Source organism: Urocampus carinirostris, chromosome 3 (genome assembly GCF_059441175.1).
Source record: "Urocampus carinirostris isolate Australia breed hairy pipefish chromosome 3, RoL_Ucar_1.0, whole genome shotgun sequence".
NCBI lineage: Eukaryota > Metazoa > Chordata > Actinopteri > Syngnathiformes > Syngnathidae > Urocampus > Urocampus carinirostris.
The window spans coordinates 42,825,559-42,842,863 of NC_142351.1; the positions used below are offsets into that span (position 1 = coordinate 42,825,559).

At 38.1% G+C, this 17,305-nt stretch overlaps 1 protein-coding gene across 2 annotated transcripts; it reads right to left on the reverse strand.

Moving 5' to 3' along the window:
• Positions 1–8,315: 8,315 nt before the first annotated feature.
• On the reverse strand, positions 8,316–17,084 carry LOC148369768 (serine/threonine-protein kinase SBK1). Of its 2 annotated transcripts, none has more exons than XM_088330007.1 (4): positions 16,857–17,084; positions 15,321–15,485; positions 12,895–13,097; positions 8,316–9,056 (listed from the first exon to the last, which is right to left on the reverse strand). In XM_088330007.1, the coding sequence occupies exons 2-4, from the start codon at positions 15,481–15,483 to the stop codon at positions 8,457–8,459; spliced, it is 966 nt and encodes a 321-aa protein (XP_088186133.1). In that variant the 5' UTR covers positions 15,484–15,485; positions 16,857–17,084; the 3' UTR covers positions 8,316–8,456. The 2 variants fall into 2 exon arrangements, with proteins under 2 accessions (XP_088186133.1, XP_088186132.1); XM_088330006.1 differs by having other exon boundaries at positions 15,321–15,489.
• Between the last annotated feature and the right edge of the window lie 221 nt (positions 17,085–17,305).

The window sequence follows — 17,305 nt, forward strand, 5'->3', positions numbered from 1 at the left end:
CAGAGCATGCCTCCTTGGCAAGGAAGTCTTCCGCACGCCAATGATGATGCCTAATTGGCCTGTGGATCGGTCCCTCGCCGAGCCGCCATGATGTCTGCAAGATCAGATGAGAAAGTTCCTGCTAACTCCAGGGACCATGCAACTCCCGTCTTTGGTGTTGGGTATAAATATCATTCGGACACACAATGTAATAATTCTTGATTATTTAATTGAGCTGATTATAAAACCGGGTTTATTCATCTGCACTGTTAACCTGCTATAGAATTTCTTCTTCCCTTCATAGCTAACACAGCAAGTTTTTGTGTCAACCATGTTCTATATTATTTAATTTGATTCAATTTCCCTTGCAATATAAATAAGTCGTACTATGTTAGAATCAAACCATGTGCATTGTTTATTTGTGTGTTTATATATTTTCCTTTTTTTGACTGATAAATCATGATCATTATCAATGAGCTGCAGGATTGATGATTTAAAGCTTAAAATAAACATGTCTAGAGTATTGCTCCCTTCATAATAAATGATACTATGGACAAAAATAGGCTAATTGGGAACTAATTTGTGTTGGAAACTGTGAACACTGCCGAATTAGATTCCTGAACCAAACAGATATAATTTGATTGAGTTTTCTCTACACTTACAACAAAATGAATGTGTTTTCTTGTTCATTTCAGTATGCAATGTGCAATGAGGTTCTTTTGAGTTACAGAAGTCAAATTTACAAATAAATAAACCTACATCTTAGTACTTATTCGAATGGCCCTTTTACAAAATACAAAATAATCTTACACCATATTTTTGGGGGGAATGATGCATGATGGGAAATCCCCAGGCAGCAGACACATGCGCACAGTAGCATCAAACCGCTCGCTTCGTTTGCAACGGAAAAAAAACTATACCAAGATAGAGGCTACCGCGGCGAACTCCTTTGACTTGATTGATTTGCCGTTTTGTGATAGTTGGTCTACCGGATGGTACCCATAATTGACAAATTTGCGTTTTTCCGTACAGATTTTCTTGTACGTCGTACACGTCTTAAAATGTTTAATAAACGTACTTTGTACGGCAAAAAAGTACAGGTTGACAGGTATGGTAATATGTTACTTACTAATTGGTTGCATAATATTTATAATATATTGTGAGAATTCATGGATTTGAAATACAAAAATTGTGAAGTTAAATAGAAAAGGACCTTAACACTGAATAAATGTACCCATTCAATATATTTTGAATTGTATGTTCACTTATGGCATGAGAGACTGTGACTCCTTTGACTGCACAACACTGATCACAGTAGGTTTAATCACATTCCTTAACTGTTATTTTTCCATTATTTTGCAGTAGTTTTTTTCTCGTCAAATCCTAACATGATCTAACGATAATGTCTTGTTGAATTGTTAGCATTGAATATCAGATGTGTTTCTTTTGAGGGCTGCTGACCCTGAAAAACCCTGTAAACATTGTATTGCTTCATCATTCAAAAATTAAAGAGATGGAGAACTTGTTTAATTGTTGATTGGAAAAAGGGTTAATCTATTCAATTTACGGAGGCCAAGGGAATGATTGAAAACACTGAAAACATGAGAGGTCCCGGTTGTGGAGATTTTCCATAACAGACAAGGCGGCATTATTAATAGTTGTCCCTCATGACAGCCAGCAGTCTCCAATTCCTTGCTTTTATTGCTGCTTGCTTATGTGTGTCGGCTTGTGAAGCATCGTGGAACGTGCCAGGAAATGACTGAGTGAGCATCACCATGGTGATGTAAAAGGGCAAATACATTTGAGTAGTGTTTCATTTTTTTTTCTTACTCACGTTTGTTGATCATTGTATTGTTGTGGGTAGTGATTGATCGTGAGTGTGCACACACAATATAATTTGAACAGCGGATTACCACCAAAATTACATACAGTAACTCGGTTAAAATAATAGGACAGCTTATTTTTTCTTATTTTGCACCTCGTAGTGGTTAAACACTTGATTCATTAAAAAATACATTATTGTTTTGAATAAAAAGCAAAAATGCATGCATTATCCTGAAAACCTCCCAAGTCCCCAGGCTGCAACGGATGAAGCAATGGCATACAATACAATTGAAAATAAAATATAAAATAATTAAATTAAAACACAAAATAAAAAATGATGTCTTTTAAGCCTAGATTTAAACAGTTCCACGGAGGTTGCAGACCGAGTCTCAGAGGACAGAGCAATCCACAGCACCGGGGTCCGAATGGAGAACATGGATCCATCTATCTATCTATCTATCTATCTATCTATCTATCTATCTATCTATCTATCTATCTATCTATCTATCTATCTATCTATCTATCTATCTATCTATCTATCTATCTATCTATCTATCTATCTATCTATCTATCTATCTATCTATCTATCTATCTATCTATCTATCTATCTATCTATCTATCTATCTATCTATCTATCTATCTATCTATCTATCTATCTATCTATCTATCTATCTATCTGTCTGTCTGTCTGTCTGTCTGTCTGTCTGTCTGTCTGTCTGTCTGTCTGTCTGTCTGTCTGTCTGTCTGTCTGTCTGTCTGTCTATCTAGGGACAGTCGACCATAAATAATGAGTCAAAGTCACAAACACACCTTACATATGGATTTACGGCAGCTATGATAGTTTGTTTTACAAATCTCAAAGCGTAGTCAAGTCAAAGGGCGATCTGAAAGATAACTTGTTGAGTTTACTGGATAACATGAGCTGAACGAGCTCTCGGCCAGCTGGAGCCAAATGCCAAAGAATTATTCAATAGAGGCTGTTTCGGAAAATGAGATGGGGATTAAGATGTCGAATGACAGACACACTAAAGTCGTGCTGTGGTCAGCTTTCTATTCTGTAGCTTCAAAGAGTAATGTGATAGCCAACGAAGAGACTTAATGCAGGAATGTTAATTGGATGGATGGATTTGTGTAAATATTTGTTTCTATGCACCTGCTCTTACAGTGTAGCCTCATACAGTATTGGCTTTAATGTGTTATGTTATCAGACTTTTGTAGTGAATTTGATGTTGTTCATTTTCTTGTCTACGCCCTAAAAATACGAAAACAAGGGCAGTATACATGATGGACTTTTTATTCTTATAAAGAAAATGTATTGCTTTTTCTTAACCAAACATGCATTTAAGGATACAGTAATCCTTTGTTTATTAGGGTGGTTACTGTTAAGTTTTGCTGGTGATCGACCTGTGCGGGGGAGGCAGGAACTGGAAGCAGGGTGCTCAAAACAAGGACGGTATCGATTAACAAAACTAGGACTAAAGACGTTCCCATACTAACGAACATTTGACTTACGCAAAACGGTAGATACGGTAATTTTTTCCGGGATATCGATTAATATCCGGACATTGCTGTAAGTTAGATTTTCTATTGTGTGCACATTTTCCGAGTAGAGGCCAGTACTGTCGTGCTTCTTTCCGCCGCGTGGCGCTGTGAGGGGTCACCTAGCATCAACACCGAAGAAGACATTCGGATTCCCCTTCCTGGTTTGTGCGTAATCATAACAACGTTTACTTTGACTTTTTTATTGTTTGATATCTCGTGCATCCATTCAATATGGTTGGTGTAAAGTGTAAGGAAGAGATGAGTCGTTTTCTTTGAAACGAAAGCTTAATGCGTTTGATAAAATGGTCGGAACGCTTTTTTCAGCCACTTTTTACAACAGAGGACCTCTTGAAGCGCAAGTCCCAAAAGTAAGTAAAACGTCACTGTATTTATCTTTATAGAGCATATTATCTTGTTAAATGTTTATTTTTTTAGTACAAACTAACACAGGTTACTTTTACAAGCCTTATGCATACTTATATGAACCATAAACATACAAAAAATAGCACTGAAGCAACTTGCGAACAAATTCAACTTACGAACGATCGTCGTAGTTCGGCAGCATCTGTACCAATCAAAAAACGAATTGACCAGCAACACCAATACAACTTCAAGTATGTTATATTCTCACATATAAGCCTACATAACATTTAAGCGACCTCTTAAAACTGCTTTAAGATAGGAATTCAAAATATCGATAAAACATGTCCCTAAAATTCAATAATTTATTTATGATATAGTGAATACCGGTAAACATAGTTATAGTAATAAAAAGCTGAAAATGTAAAATTTTTAAACCATTTACTGTCCCTTCCAGCAGCACTTCAATGGCTTGTACATTATTTTTACAATTCACAATACTTTCCTTCTTTGACTTGATTGCTGTTGTCACTGTTTTCCACTTTCCCTTCTCCCCATCACAATTTTTTGGGACTCATAATAATGGGCAGAGAAAAGAAATAAAACCATAAAAGTCCCAAAAAATGAGATGTGGTCACTCTCAAATGCACTGACTGACTGAACAGTAAGAACATATCGAGCATAGCATAATGAACCCTTTTAGAATAAGGAGGTCCGCGACCCATTTTTAAGTCCCGACCCACCAATTAAAAATGCGGTGCTAAACTACAAATGTATCCGTTTATTATTGATTGCTTTTATTAGTCATAAATGTAAGACCAGAGTGAGGATACTTGTGAACCTTATATCTTCTTTTGCATATACAGTGGAACCTCGGTTTTTGAACGCCTCTCAGTTCGAACAAATCGGAGTCCGACCCAAAATTTGGAGAAATTCTTGCTTTGCTGTTCGGTCAAAAAATCGGAGTACGAATGCCGGTAATGCGTGAGTGCCTATGCTAGGGTGCGATGCTGAGCGGCGTACGGGTGTTGTTGTTGTTGTTGAGTCACTTAAGGCGCCTAAGGTAATCCTTAGTAGCGCTAGACTCGCTTGTGGGAGGCTCTGTAGTTCTCCGAAGGAGAGGGGGCTGCGACTGTCCTGTGCCGCCAGGCCTGACGGGGTGTGACCCAAGCAAAGCAAGCATACGAAGCCTCTGAAGTCCTTAGTACGTTCAGACAGGCCGGTGCATGATTTATCAAAGCCCCGTGGGCAGGTAGTAACGGTGATTGGTCGCAGCGAACGGTTCGAAAGCACCACTGGCATTTGGACTGGGGGCCAGGGTTGCTCTCGATGTCGCCCGCCCTAAGAAGAACAGAGAGAGGAGAGTAGAAGAGAGAAAAAGAGAGGGACAGATAGAAAGAAAGAGAGACAGAGTAAAATGCAAAAAGGGGGAAAAGAGAGTGAGAGAAGTGGGAAGAGAGTAGGAAAGAGAGAGATAGAGAAAATGAGAGACAAGAGTGTAAAGGGGGAAGAGAGAAAAGGAGAGACAAAGAAGGAGAGAGGACCAAGAAAGAAAGATCGCTCTTTTCGTCAACAACTGTTATCGTGTGCGAACGTGCTTCGTTTTGCTTTCGCTTTTAATATGGGTGTACCAAGTGTTTTAGCCCCTAATTATGCCTCCGAAGAAAGTCAGTGCAAGCAGCAAAGTTGCTACAGGTGAAAAAGGAAAGTAGTGCGTACAACTATTGCATTTAAGAAAGAAATAATAGCAAAATATGAAGGAGGTGTGCGAGTGTCTGATCTTGCCAGGGAATACCCCAGTGTCCACCTGCGCCTTCTGCTGACCACCACAAAGGTAAGAAATCCTATTCATAATTATTTTCTTTATCCTTTTTTTTATTTTTACACGTTCATGCTAGCGTAATCTTTCGTACGGAAGATTACGATAACGCGAACGTAGGATTAGCCTGGGTTAGCTTCGTTTATGTTGAACATTTGAGGTAAACATTCAGGGTGTTGGAACGGAGCCCAACTTTCAGGGTGTTGGAACGGAGCCCCATTTCCAATGAACCGCTCACCACTTGTTGTGGAGACCCGGGTGCTAAACGACCTGATTTTTTTTATTTTTATACGTTCATGTTAGTGTAATCTTTCGTACGGAAGATTACAATAACGTGGACGTACGATTAGCCTGGGTTAGCTTTATGTTTCCGTTAAACATTCAAGGTAAACATTCAGGGTGTTGGAACAGATTAAAACGATTTACATTATTTTTAATGGGAAAAATGATTTCGGTGATCGAACAAATCGGTTTTCGAACAGGGTTCTGGAACGGATTATGGTCGAGAACCGATGTTCCACTGTATAACTTTTTTCAAATGTAAGCGAACAACATTCCTCAGACCACTCAGTTTGCAGACAAATGTTGTGTTGTGTTCACTTGATACTGTCAAAAGATTTTCACTTGCTTGGGTGACTTTTGCAGCCACACTAATCTACACACAGCACAAGCAAAGCTAGCACATTTTCTCAAGCTCATGCCAACTAAAGAGTGCAATATTGTGCCATGCTGTTGTTAAGTACACAGAAGACAGGAAACAACGTTGGCATACGACAAGGCTTTGGCATGATTATTTATTACCAGGCTTTGGTATTAGGAGAATACATGTAATGGTGTTACTTAAATAGGATAGCTTTCTTTTAATGTATTCAGTACAGTTACAGAAAATGTAATGAAATTACAAGTATATTTGGTTGACATATGGATTACATTACAGAATTACAATTTCATTCAAAAGTACATATACATATTGCGCTCATAGACGAATTATGTTTATCATAATTTCAATCACAAGTTGTGTATGGCCTAGGTGCGCGATAGATAGTTATTACATAAATTGACAATAGAGAGGACCGCATCACAAGAGCCTCAAACGCCTTGTAATTATTAGAGGTACGAGGATTAAATTTGAGCGATTTTTCAGAAATGAGCGCGACACCGCCACCCTTTTTCAACGTGCGTGCTACATGGCTACTCGCGTAGTCAGTGGGTGAAGCATAATTTAGCGCTAAAAACTCATCCGGGCGTAACCAAGTTTCACAAAGACCGATACAGTTAAATTTATAATCACAAATAATGTTATCAACAAGTAAAGCTTTAGGAGCAAGCGATCTAATATTTAAAAGACCAAATTTTAGCTTTGCTGAATCATTTATTGTCGATTATGACCCCTAAAAACTTAACTTCTGATACAGCTTCTATTGCAGCACCATCCATTTTTACTTCTAAATCTTGATTTGCCTGGCGATTACCAAAGAATATTACTTTGGTTTTATTTAAATTTAAAAATTATTTATTTATATCGATCTATACTTTTTAGTTAAATAGTTCACGATTAATACAAGTTTTGTCATGATTACTAACTCATATCACCTGGAGTAATCATGTGGCGCCTGGGTGGGCGCATTCTGATTGGCTGGCACTCCTCTCTTAAGTGCCCTGCGCCCTGAGAGGAGTGTCAGAGCGTACATTCTTGTAACTCTGTGTGTTTCTCCCGATATTCCGTTCATTTAGAACTCTGCTTACCTGATTTTTGCCTGCCTCCGATCCGACCTGTTTCCCTCCCACGTTTCGATCTCTTCTCCAGCCCCCGTAAACACTACCTGCCTGATTTCCGCACTACGATTGACGACTCATTCCGAAGTTATCTCCCCGCCGCCGCTGCTTACGTCTGACGGTCATCACGTCTCCAGCAAGCCCTGAACGCTCCCTTAATAAAAGACTAAAACGAATGCTCTGGGGTCCACTGGTCTGTTCTGGTTTTCTGATAGTTTACCAATTTAATATAGTTATCATTTGAATATAAAATGTCAGTGTTGTCTGCAAATATTACTATTTTCAATAGTTTTGAAACAATAAAAATATCGTTGATATATAAATTAAATAACTTTTGGACCCAGGATATAACCTTGTGGTACTCCACAACAGATGTCCAAGTATTCAGATGACAACTCTCCCATTTTTACATATTGCTTCCTCCCCGTCAAATAACTTTGAATCCATTGCAAAGCCAAGCCCCTGATACCATTTCTTTCCAGTTTTTTTAATAGTATATTATGATTAATGGTATCAAATGCTTTTTTTAAGTCAATAAATACCCGACTGCGTATCTCTTTTTTTCTATGCTATGGGTGATTTCCTCTACTGCATCAATAATAGCCATTGTTGCTGATGTGTTTGCTCTAAAACCGTATTGACTTTCATTAATCAATTGATATTTATCTACAAATTGTTCTAGTCTATTATTGTAAAGTTTAATGTCCACATGATGAAGAAAAAGTATCATGTGAAGTAAAGTGGATCGTGTTTGTAAGACAGTTTTGAAATAAAGCAGAGAGATCGTTATTGAATTATAATTTGACAGCGAAAAATAGTTATAAAGTACAGTACTTTTACTTGTTAAACACATGCTTGAGCCTGAAAATTGTTTTGTTCTTTGGTTTCAATGTATAATAGAGTATTAAACTACTAAATACATAAACGTTTGTGCTTAGCAGGTTTTGACTATCATAGAACATTTTTAGAACTCAACCCAAAACCCAAAACATAAACAATAGGACCAGAGAAAACATGTTTTTAAATATTTATTTGTTTTTCAAGCAATTTAGAAATTGGGTTTAATGCATTTGTTAAGTAGTCCGTTTTTTCAACAAATATTCAGAACGAATTTGTCTTTTTCAGCCCTGAACATCTATGATTGAACTTATTCTGTTTATTTTGTTGTCTGCTGCCCCATATCATGATTCTCCCTAATCCAGGCCTTGTCCACATATTCTTTCACCACGCCTTCAGTACACCTCTTTTCAGCATCCAGCGCCAGGATCCTACCAAATAACTCCATTGCGACTGGAGTGAACTTCTTCCACAACTGAGGATTTTCTTCTTCAGTCTTTTTCTCTCCCAAACTTAACCAATCCACAAACTCTTGGTAGCAGTCATCCGAGTCAATACAGTGCTCCCATGGAAAATAGCCGGTCAGGATGCAAAACGTAAGCACCCCAAAGGCCCAGGTGTCTAGAGTAGGCTCCACCATCAGTGGAGGAGCACTGACTTCCTTCTGCCCCTCTAAGAGAGCGACATTGCATAGCTCAGGGGCCATGTAAGGCAAAGTACCCGTGATGAAACTGATAAGAGTCCCCCTCTTCTGAGCCAGGCCAAAGTCCGCCAGCTTGACCTGGCAGCAGTCGTGATCCAGCAGGAGGATGTTCTCAGGCTTGATGTCTCTGTGAACCAGCCCCCGGCTGTGGATGAACTCCAAAGCGCTGGCGATTTGGACCACGCAACGTTTTGCAGCTGATTCGGGGATGCCCACCTGAAACAAACGACAATAATAATAATAATATTACATTTCATTTGAAAGCACATTTCTGGACACCCAAGGTCACTGTACAAAGAAGGAAAATAGTGATATCAATAAAAAACAGAATATGAAAATAAAACATAAAAAATAAGTCCAGTAAAAAAAAGGGTGGGGGCTAATGTGAGGCAGTTTATGATGGGTATGTAGGTCTGAAAAGATGGGTTTTAAGTCTGGATTGTAGTATGGACAGGGTGGCAGAAATTCTAGAGGTAACGTGGTAGTGCGTTCCAGACCGGCTGAAATCTCCGCTCTCCATGGAGCTAAGACAGGCAGCGGAGACTGTGAGATGGAGGGTGGAGGAAGATCTGAGGGCGCGAGAAGGCGAGGCATTGTTCCATTCCGTAAAGGTGCGAAGGGGCAAGGTTATGGACAGTGTTTGGAGCAATGCATTACGACGTTGCAAACTCCTGGAATGCAATTACTTTTCTCGGTAAGGAGTACTGTAAGGCGTTATTGATAACAACATTTACCTCAAAAATCATTAAAACGTGGTGCCTTACTCCCCTACTTATTAAAAATGGTTCACAAATGTTGCCGTCATCTAACCTGCTCCGTTTTTACTCAGGATGAATCGCTCTTTACTGAGTCCGCCACCAACACACTTTCGTCACAGAAGCGGCCTTGGCATCTATATATGGCCCTACAAAGTACAACTCAATACAGTTACCAAAGCACCATCTCAAGCACAGAGTGCAATAATTTATCCCTAATGATATTCTTCCTACCATATATACTGGCATATAAGCTGTATTTATACCTCTAAAATACCTAAATCAGGGAGTAGGTTCATATGCATATAATTTGGTTGCGTGGCACCAGTAGCAAATGACAGGCTGTGTTTGGGGAGAGGCGTAGCATATACAGGAACAACAAAATAAATCGAGCAAACTCAATCATAGAACGTATCGTAGAAGAGTGCAGAATGTCTGTCTTTTTATTCGTAAAAAAAATGGGGAATAAAACGTAAGGAGCAGTACACAGCAATGAAGGAGGAAATCTTTAAGTGGTTTGAGGCCCTGAGACAAAGGGCTCGGCTAAGTGTTGGTTTTCAATCTCAAGATTTCACAAGACAATAAATATGAAGAGTTCACTGCTTCCACAGGTTGGCTTACATGATTTCTTCTTTTTGTTTTATTAGGCAGCTATTTTTAAGCAGTGTTAGGTGGTTGGCTTCAACGCAAGTTTGTACGGTAATTTGTTACTGGATAGTTACTTTCAGAGAAACGCGCTACAGTGTCAGAAATATGGGGCTGTAGAATAACATTTTAAATGAAGTAACTAGTAAAAGTAACAAACATTTTAATCCGCACTTTATGTTGATGAGTATAAAGACAATCTTTATTCCTACTTTTTAGTATTAGGTGCCCAACAATGGCTATAGAAAATGTGAAAAAGGATTTTGTATGTGATTCTTTGGTTGATCAGTCGCCAGTGGGGTTTTGGAGGGACAGGGTGATGTGGTGCAATAGGGTTTTTTTGGTAATGATATAGGTGACAGAGTTCCGTATCAGCTGAAGTTTATGCAGGGAATTTAGAGGTAGGCCATAGAGGTGAGAATTGCAAAAATCAAGGCAAGGATGGTAAACGAGTGAGGGGGAAGCTGCAAAGACAGTTAGTGGAGGGAAGGGAAAAAAGCAGACCTAGTGATGTTAATTATTTGAGAGTGAAAGGACAGTGTACTGTCAGGGATTTGTCCTTAAAGTGAACATATTCAAAAATTCAATTACAGCGCCCCCCAACAACTTTTGGATGTATTGCCATATTTCAGGATACAAACTAAAAGATACAACGCTCCAAATATTTTCAAGGATTCAACAACATGTGAGACACAATCGTCAAAAAAAAAAAACTTTATTCAACATTTCATATTGTGCTAACAAATTAAAAATCGAACGGTAGAACGGTAAAATATCGGCCCCCTTTGAGTTAATACTTCGTACAAATTATGTTTGCTTCTATCAGAGCTGAAAGTTTTTGGGGCGAATATCTCTACAGGTTTTGCACATCCTATAACAGCTCAAGTTCCTTAAGATTAAATGGTGATCTTTTGTGTGTAGCATTTTTAAGAGGTTTCCTCAAATCTTCCATAGAATTGAGATCTGGACTTTGGCCTGGCCATTCTAACACCTTTGTATTGTTAGTTTTAAACCAGTCTGTTGTAGATTTCACTATATTCTTAGGGTAGTTGTTCGGTTGGAAGGTGAACCTACGCTACATTATCAGGTCTCTTGCAGACTCCATAAGATGTTCTGTGAAATCACCCTGTATTTGGCTCCATCCATCAACTCTAACAATCTTCTCAGTCCCTGCTGAAGGAAAGTAACCCCAGAGCACAATGCTACTACTTACATATATGAAAGTGAAGATGGTGTTTTCAGGGTGATATCAAGTGTTATTCATACGCCCAAAAAGTTCAACTTTGGTCTCATCCAACCAGAGCACCCAGTTCCACATTTTATTTGTGTCGCCCTTGCGGTTTCTTGCAAACGCCAAACAAGCCTTTTTAAGGGATTCCTTCGGAAAGGGCTTTCTTCTTGCCACTCTCTTATGAAGGGAATATTTTTGCAGCGTATGACTAATAGTTGTCTTATGTACAGATTGTCCCACCTCATCTGTGTATGCCTGAAGATCATCTTATGTGATCACGGGTGTCTTGGCTGCTTCTCTGATTAGTTCTCTCCTTGATTGGGCCAAAAGTTTAAAGGGATGGCCAGGTTTTGGTAGGTTTGCACTGGTTTTATTCCATCTCTATTTATACATTACTGCTCGGACAGTGGTCCAGCAAATGTGTAGATGTTTCCAACCCTTCCTGTATCCCATTACTGCTATTAACTTTTCCTACACTAAAGGCCCGGTCACACAGCCTTTCACGGGCGTTTGAGGCTGAATCACGGCCAGAAATTTCTGCCCGTGAAGCAGACGCTGTTGGATGCTTTGAGATCGCGATACAGACGAGATACAGCAGTGCTTTAAACGCGGTAAGAAATTCACACGCGTTTGGCCGCGCGAAAAAGTTTTCCGCTGCTCAAAACTTTAGACCACGGGTAACCGCGGGCGGCACACGTGGTACACACGAGGTAAAGACGCGGTACGAACGTGCTAGGACGTGCTACGGCCACGGCCAAGACGTGGTTACACGCGGGTAGGACGCGATATTTTAGCGGGTAATCGCGGGTGGAGCACGGTCATAGCACGTTTGTTCTGCGCCTGTATCGCGGTGTTACCACGTGCATTAGCGTGTGTACCGCGTGTAAGCACGGTCAAACGCAATGCAGCCGCGGTTACCCGCGATAAGGACGCGGAACAGTCGCCGGCGTCTGTTTTGCGGGCATACCATGGGTAAACAGCGGGTTTAGGCCAATTTTGCACATTTTCCACCGCGTCTGCTTCACGAGCAGAAATTTCTGGCCGTGATTCAGCCTCGATACGCCCGTGAAAGGCTGTGTGACCGGGCCTTTAATACCAGACCTGCCAGGTGTTTTCTTTGGTCTTCATAATACTGTCATAATGCTTCTTCTTCTTCTTCTATTCTTATAACGCTGTCTGTTCAGGTGTATTTAAACTGAGACTTAATGGCACACAGGTACAGTCTAGGATAATCATTTAGGTCAATAATGGATTATTCAGAAGTCATGAGGGAACTTCTGGAGTCAGTTGGCTGAGTTGTGTAAACAGGGGGCAAATATTTTTGTAACAACTACTTTTCAGTATCTTGATGTGAATATGATATAGACTGTTGAAATCATTTTGTAATTAATAATTAATAATTGTGTCTGCTTTCCAGTCCTACCTTGGGCTGGATGACAGCAAACAGATCCCTCCCAATGACAAGCTCCTGAGCAAAGCAGTAGTGCTCGCTCGACTGAAAGACAATGCCGAAGAGGTCCACGATACATGGATGGCAGGAAAGGTGCAAGGAGATGCAATACTCTCGCAGGAATCCCTGCAGCTTAGTTGAGGTTTTCGGCATGACTTTCAAAGCCATGGGAGTCCCTGTGTAGCATTCCAAAGGGAAAGTAATGCTAACACAACTCCATTGATTGTAATTGTCATGGTTACTTCAATAATTGAATTCAATTGAATTGTCTTCATTATCATTGATATCAACATTTTGAAACAAATTGTGCAATGAGATAAGACATATCACTCTATGGTAAACGTATATTGAGACTTTAAAAGGAAAATAAAAGACTCAGAATAATTAAGCAAACATATTTGCAAAGTAGTGCTCAGAGACCGGCCTAAGTTATAAAAAATATTGCAATGAGAGAATAGTGCAGGGTTACAGTAGCGCAAAGAAATGTAGTGCAATAACATTTTGCAGCAACATTTTTTTTTAGCAGCAATGGAAAAAAAACAAATAAGAAATCAAGGCTTTCTAAGTATTTTCACAGATGTGTGCACTTGTTTAGGGTGGTGATTGCCCAGGGGAAGAAATTGAAGGAAAACATTGCATATCGAATACATAATAGAAAATAGTTATCCAATTGGAAGAAATACTTTCTCTTTTAGGGTTTTAATTTTATTTGGTATTATCTTATGAATTTCTCTTGTAAAATGTCAAAAAACTCAAATGAGCAAATTATTTCATTAATTATATTATTCATTTACTTTGTATTAATGGAGGAAAAATACTTTGAAAATTCAAACGGTGATGAAAATAAAATAAATGCAAGATATGAAAAGTGAGGATATTCAGTTTTTATCTAAAAAATAATGTGACCTTTATTTTCATCTAAAAATTGTAGTCATATATTTTATGTTTTATAAATAAGTGCTAAAAAAATAAGGCTTATTTTTTGTTTCTTTATTCATCAGAAAGAAATATTAAAATTATAATTTAAGAAAAATAAAAGTATGGCAAAAGAACAAAAACGATAATAATCAAAATGAGTTTTTTAGCATCCAAGACAATATGAATTGGAATGTTAGACAACAATTTTGGCTTGCACTTACATGAGAATTGAATTGAATTGAATTGAATTTTAATGTTTTGCTTTTACTGCCAACACGTGGACGAAAAACTGTTTACACATTACAACAGAGGTGAACCGTCTACAGTTGTGTTTAGCTATGGTGTACTCCATCTGAAGAACTATAATGCTGACTAAATTAACCTTATATTTTATTTAGTTTTCGAAATGTTGGAGTAATGATTTGACAAAACATGTATTTTTCTCTTTTAAATGATTGGAGACAATGGATTCAATTAATTTTATTGTTTTAATGTCTTAGTGCTGTAAGACACAGACATAAACAACATAAAACAATCATTTTTTAACCACTTACATGGTGTTTAATGAAGCCTTTGGAAATAAAAATGTTCTGTGAGAACGTTGTAATACTACAACGCTGGGTCAATGGGGTAGCAGTATTTCCTTTCGGTTACTTTATCATCAGAACAGAAAGGGGCAAACATTTAAACGTCAGTAAAAAAACAACACTTTCATGATTGATTGCTTGCTGTGGTAAACACAAAAATAACCCCAAAAGTGTTGTTGCTCAGTCAAAGTTCTGCATATAGTAAAAGTTCTAAACCTTATCCGCAAATGTTGCACCCATAGGCTGTACAATAGCACACAATCACTTTGTTTAAGGTGGGCTGCGTTGTTTGATGTGACCTTAAATGGTTGAAAGTTAAACATATTCTCGATTAGGTATGTGTTAACAACGCAATTCTGGATTCCAAAAGCCCTTATGTTTTATTTTCCACTGCGCCTATCTGCTTTTATCTTACTTTTATCAGTACTGTTCGGGACAGAACATATTGTTTTTGAGGAATGGGGGTTTTGGGTGGGTTGGAGGTAGCGTTGTGGATTGACATCTTGCTTGTCCCCACAGGTTTTTTTCCTATTTGTCAGTGTAGAATGGCAATGGTGAAAGTAAAAAAAGGCTTGCTTCAAGTAGAGTCCAACGTCAACCCAAACACACACAAAAAGAGTTTATTTCCAAGAAAAGCAATTCATGACTTTAAGCCAGGAGATGGCGGCAGAAAGTAAATTCCATACAGCATTCTGATGTGAAGGACGTCAACAACAATAAAACATTTCATTTATCTTTTATCTTACAACGTCAGGTCTTACAGGTTTAAAATGAACAGTTTTTTTTTACTTCTTATTGTGGGCAAGTTACTCAGTGTTTTTTTGAACAACTTGAAACCAAACATCATAGGTTTTTATTCGTTATGATGATAAGCAAGTACTGTTGCCTACTTACCCCTGAAGCGATGCGTGACTAGCAGCACTTTGCCATACTTTCCTCGTCCGATCTCCTTGATGACATCAAAGTGTTCCTGGATTTCCAGTTGGTTGAGGCTCTGAGACGTTAGTGCCATGAGCTCATCGATCAAGTTGCCGTCAGCAAGGCCCAACTCAATCATCTCTGGCTTGCACAACATACCGAGGAAAGTGAATATTCTCTTACAAGTTCCTCAAGGTTACCACAGACCTAAGGCCTGGTATTAGCAACACTTGAATCAACATGATAAGCTGTTGGGGAAAAAAGCTGGTATCATAAGTCAAATGTAAGTAAAAATCAACAGTAATATAACAAAAGCAACAAGTAAAAATACTACAACTCTTGCAAAACTGTACATAGATTTTTTTGAATTTTGAGTAAACTTGAATCCAATGACGTTTCAGTGCTGTCTTCTTCTTTAAAATAACTCAAAAGACTTTTTTTGGGGGGTTCTCAAATTGAAAACCTGCAATCGAAAGATTCCGTTTTTTGTTTTTTCTCTAAACAAGGGATTCAATCGCTATTTCTTTGTGTTCTACCAAAAAAACAGAAAATTAATTTAAACACGGCAAATTTTTAAATCCTGCAAATTACTTTTTTTGATAAACTGGAAGACTAATGATACAGTATATATTTTTTTACTGGTGTAAATTGCTAATTTTTAAGTATTATTTTTATATTGTATTTCTTAATTAAAGACTAATAAAGATGTTGAAAAATAGAAATATAAATTACCTAAAAATGGGAAGATTATATAATATACTACATTTTTATCTCAGTAGAATTTATCTTAAGAGACCGCTCACCTCTTGTCATTTGCTTACCGCCAGCATCAGCTCATCCAGTTTATCGTTTGATTTCAAAATAAGTTGCTGATTTTGTTTTGTTTGATTAGTTTCTTTCTTTTTTGTGCTATTTTTCTCATTTAGTTCATATTTTTCTTTTTTAACCAAAAAGACATCTGGAAATGCCCTTTAAAATGAAAAACCTGCGGTAAAATTGGCCGAAATATCTGCTAGTGAAGAAAGATAGAAAATGTTTAATTACCGCTATTTCCCTTATAATGACATTTTCATAACAGGACTGTATGTTGTGTTTATGTATTTGAATTAGAATTGTCCTTAGACTCATTGATAAGAACCTAATGCACATTGTTTAACCATAAGATTAGACATGGCACCCCAGGATAAACACTTATTCAACACTTAAAAATAAAAAATAAGATTTAAAAAAAAAGGTTGTCGGGATAAGTAGGCAAAACATATTTACAAGGTAGTGCTTCGAGACTGGATGTAAGCGCATCATAATTCATCGTAGTGCAATGAGAAATAGTGCATCGTAACAATAGTGCAATGAAAAATAGTGTAATAACACTTAGCAGCAATGAAATTCTACAATGAGTCGATTAATATGATTATGCATCAATAGTAAGGATTAAACACAAGAAACCTAGCTATACAGTAACATTGAATGAAGGTTTGAATGCATTTTTATGTAAATCATTTGAAGTCCTACCTTTTAGGAACAGAGCTTTCAGTTTAAAGTGCAGACCAAGCAAGCAAAGGGTGTCAATACAGAATGTTGTTCACATCCAATGCCGCCGCTTGAAAGCACACTGCGAGGGGACCTGAGAGCTTTTCCAAGCCCAGCGCATAGCTCAACTCTCAGTGGCCACAATGAGAACATTGCACTCTCTGACAGCTGATTACAAAACTGACTCTTCTCTGTGCACTCACTCATTCATCCACGAATACTAACACACATGTACGCACACACTCCCGTGGAGGGTTAGGGAGTAACGGAGTACTGTTATGGTATTTGGTAATTAGGATACAAAAAATGTAAATGTATTCCATTACGGTTACGGAAAAAAGACATAATCAAATTACAGGTACATTAAGTTGAAATAAAGATTGCACAGCGCCCTCCTGCTGTTTAGTGTGAAAATAATGTGAACCAATATA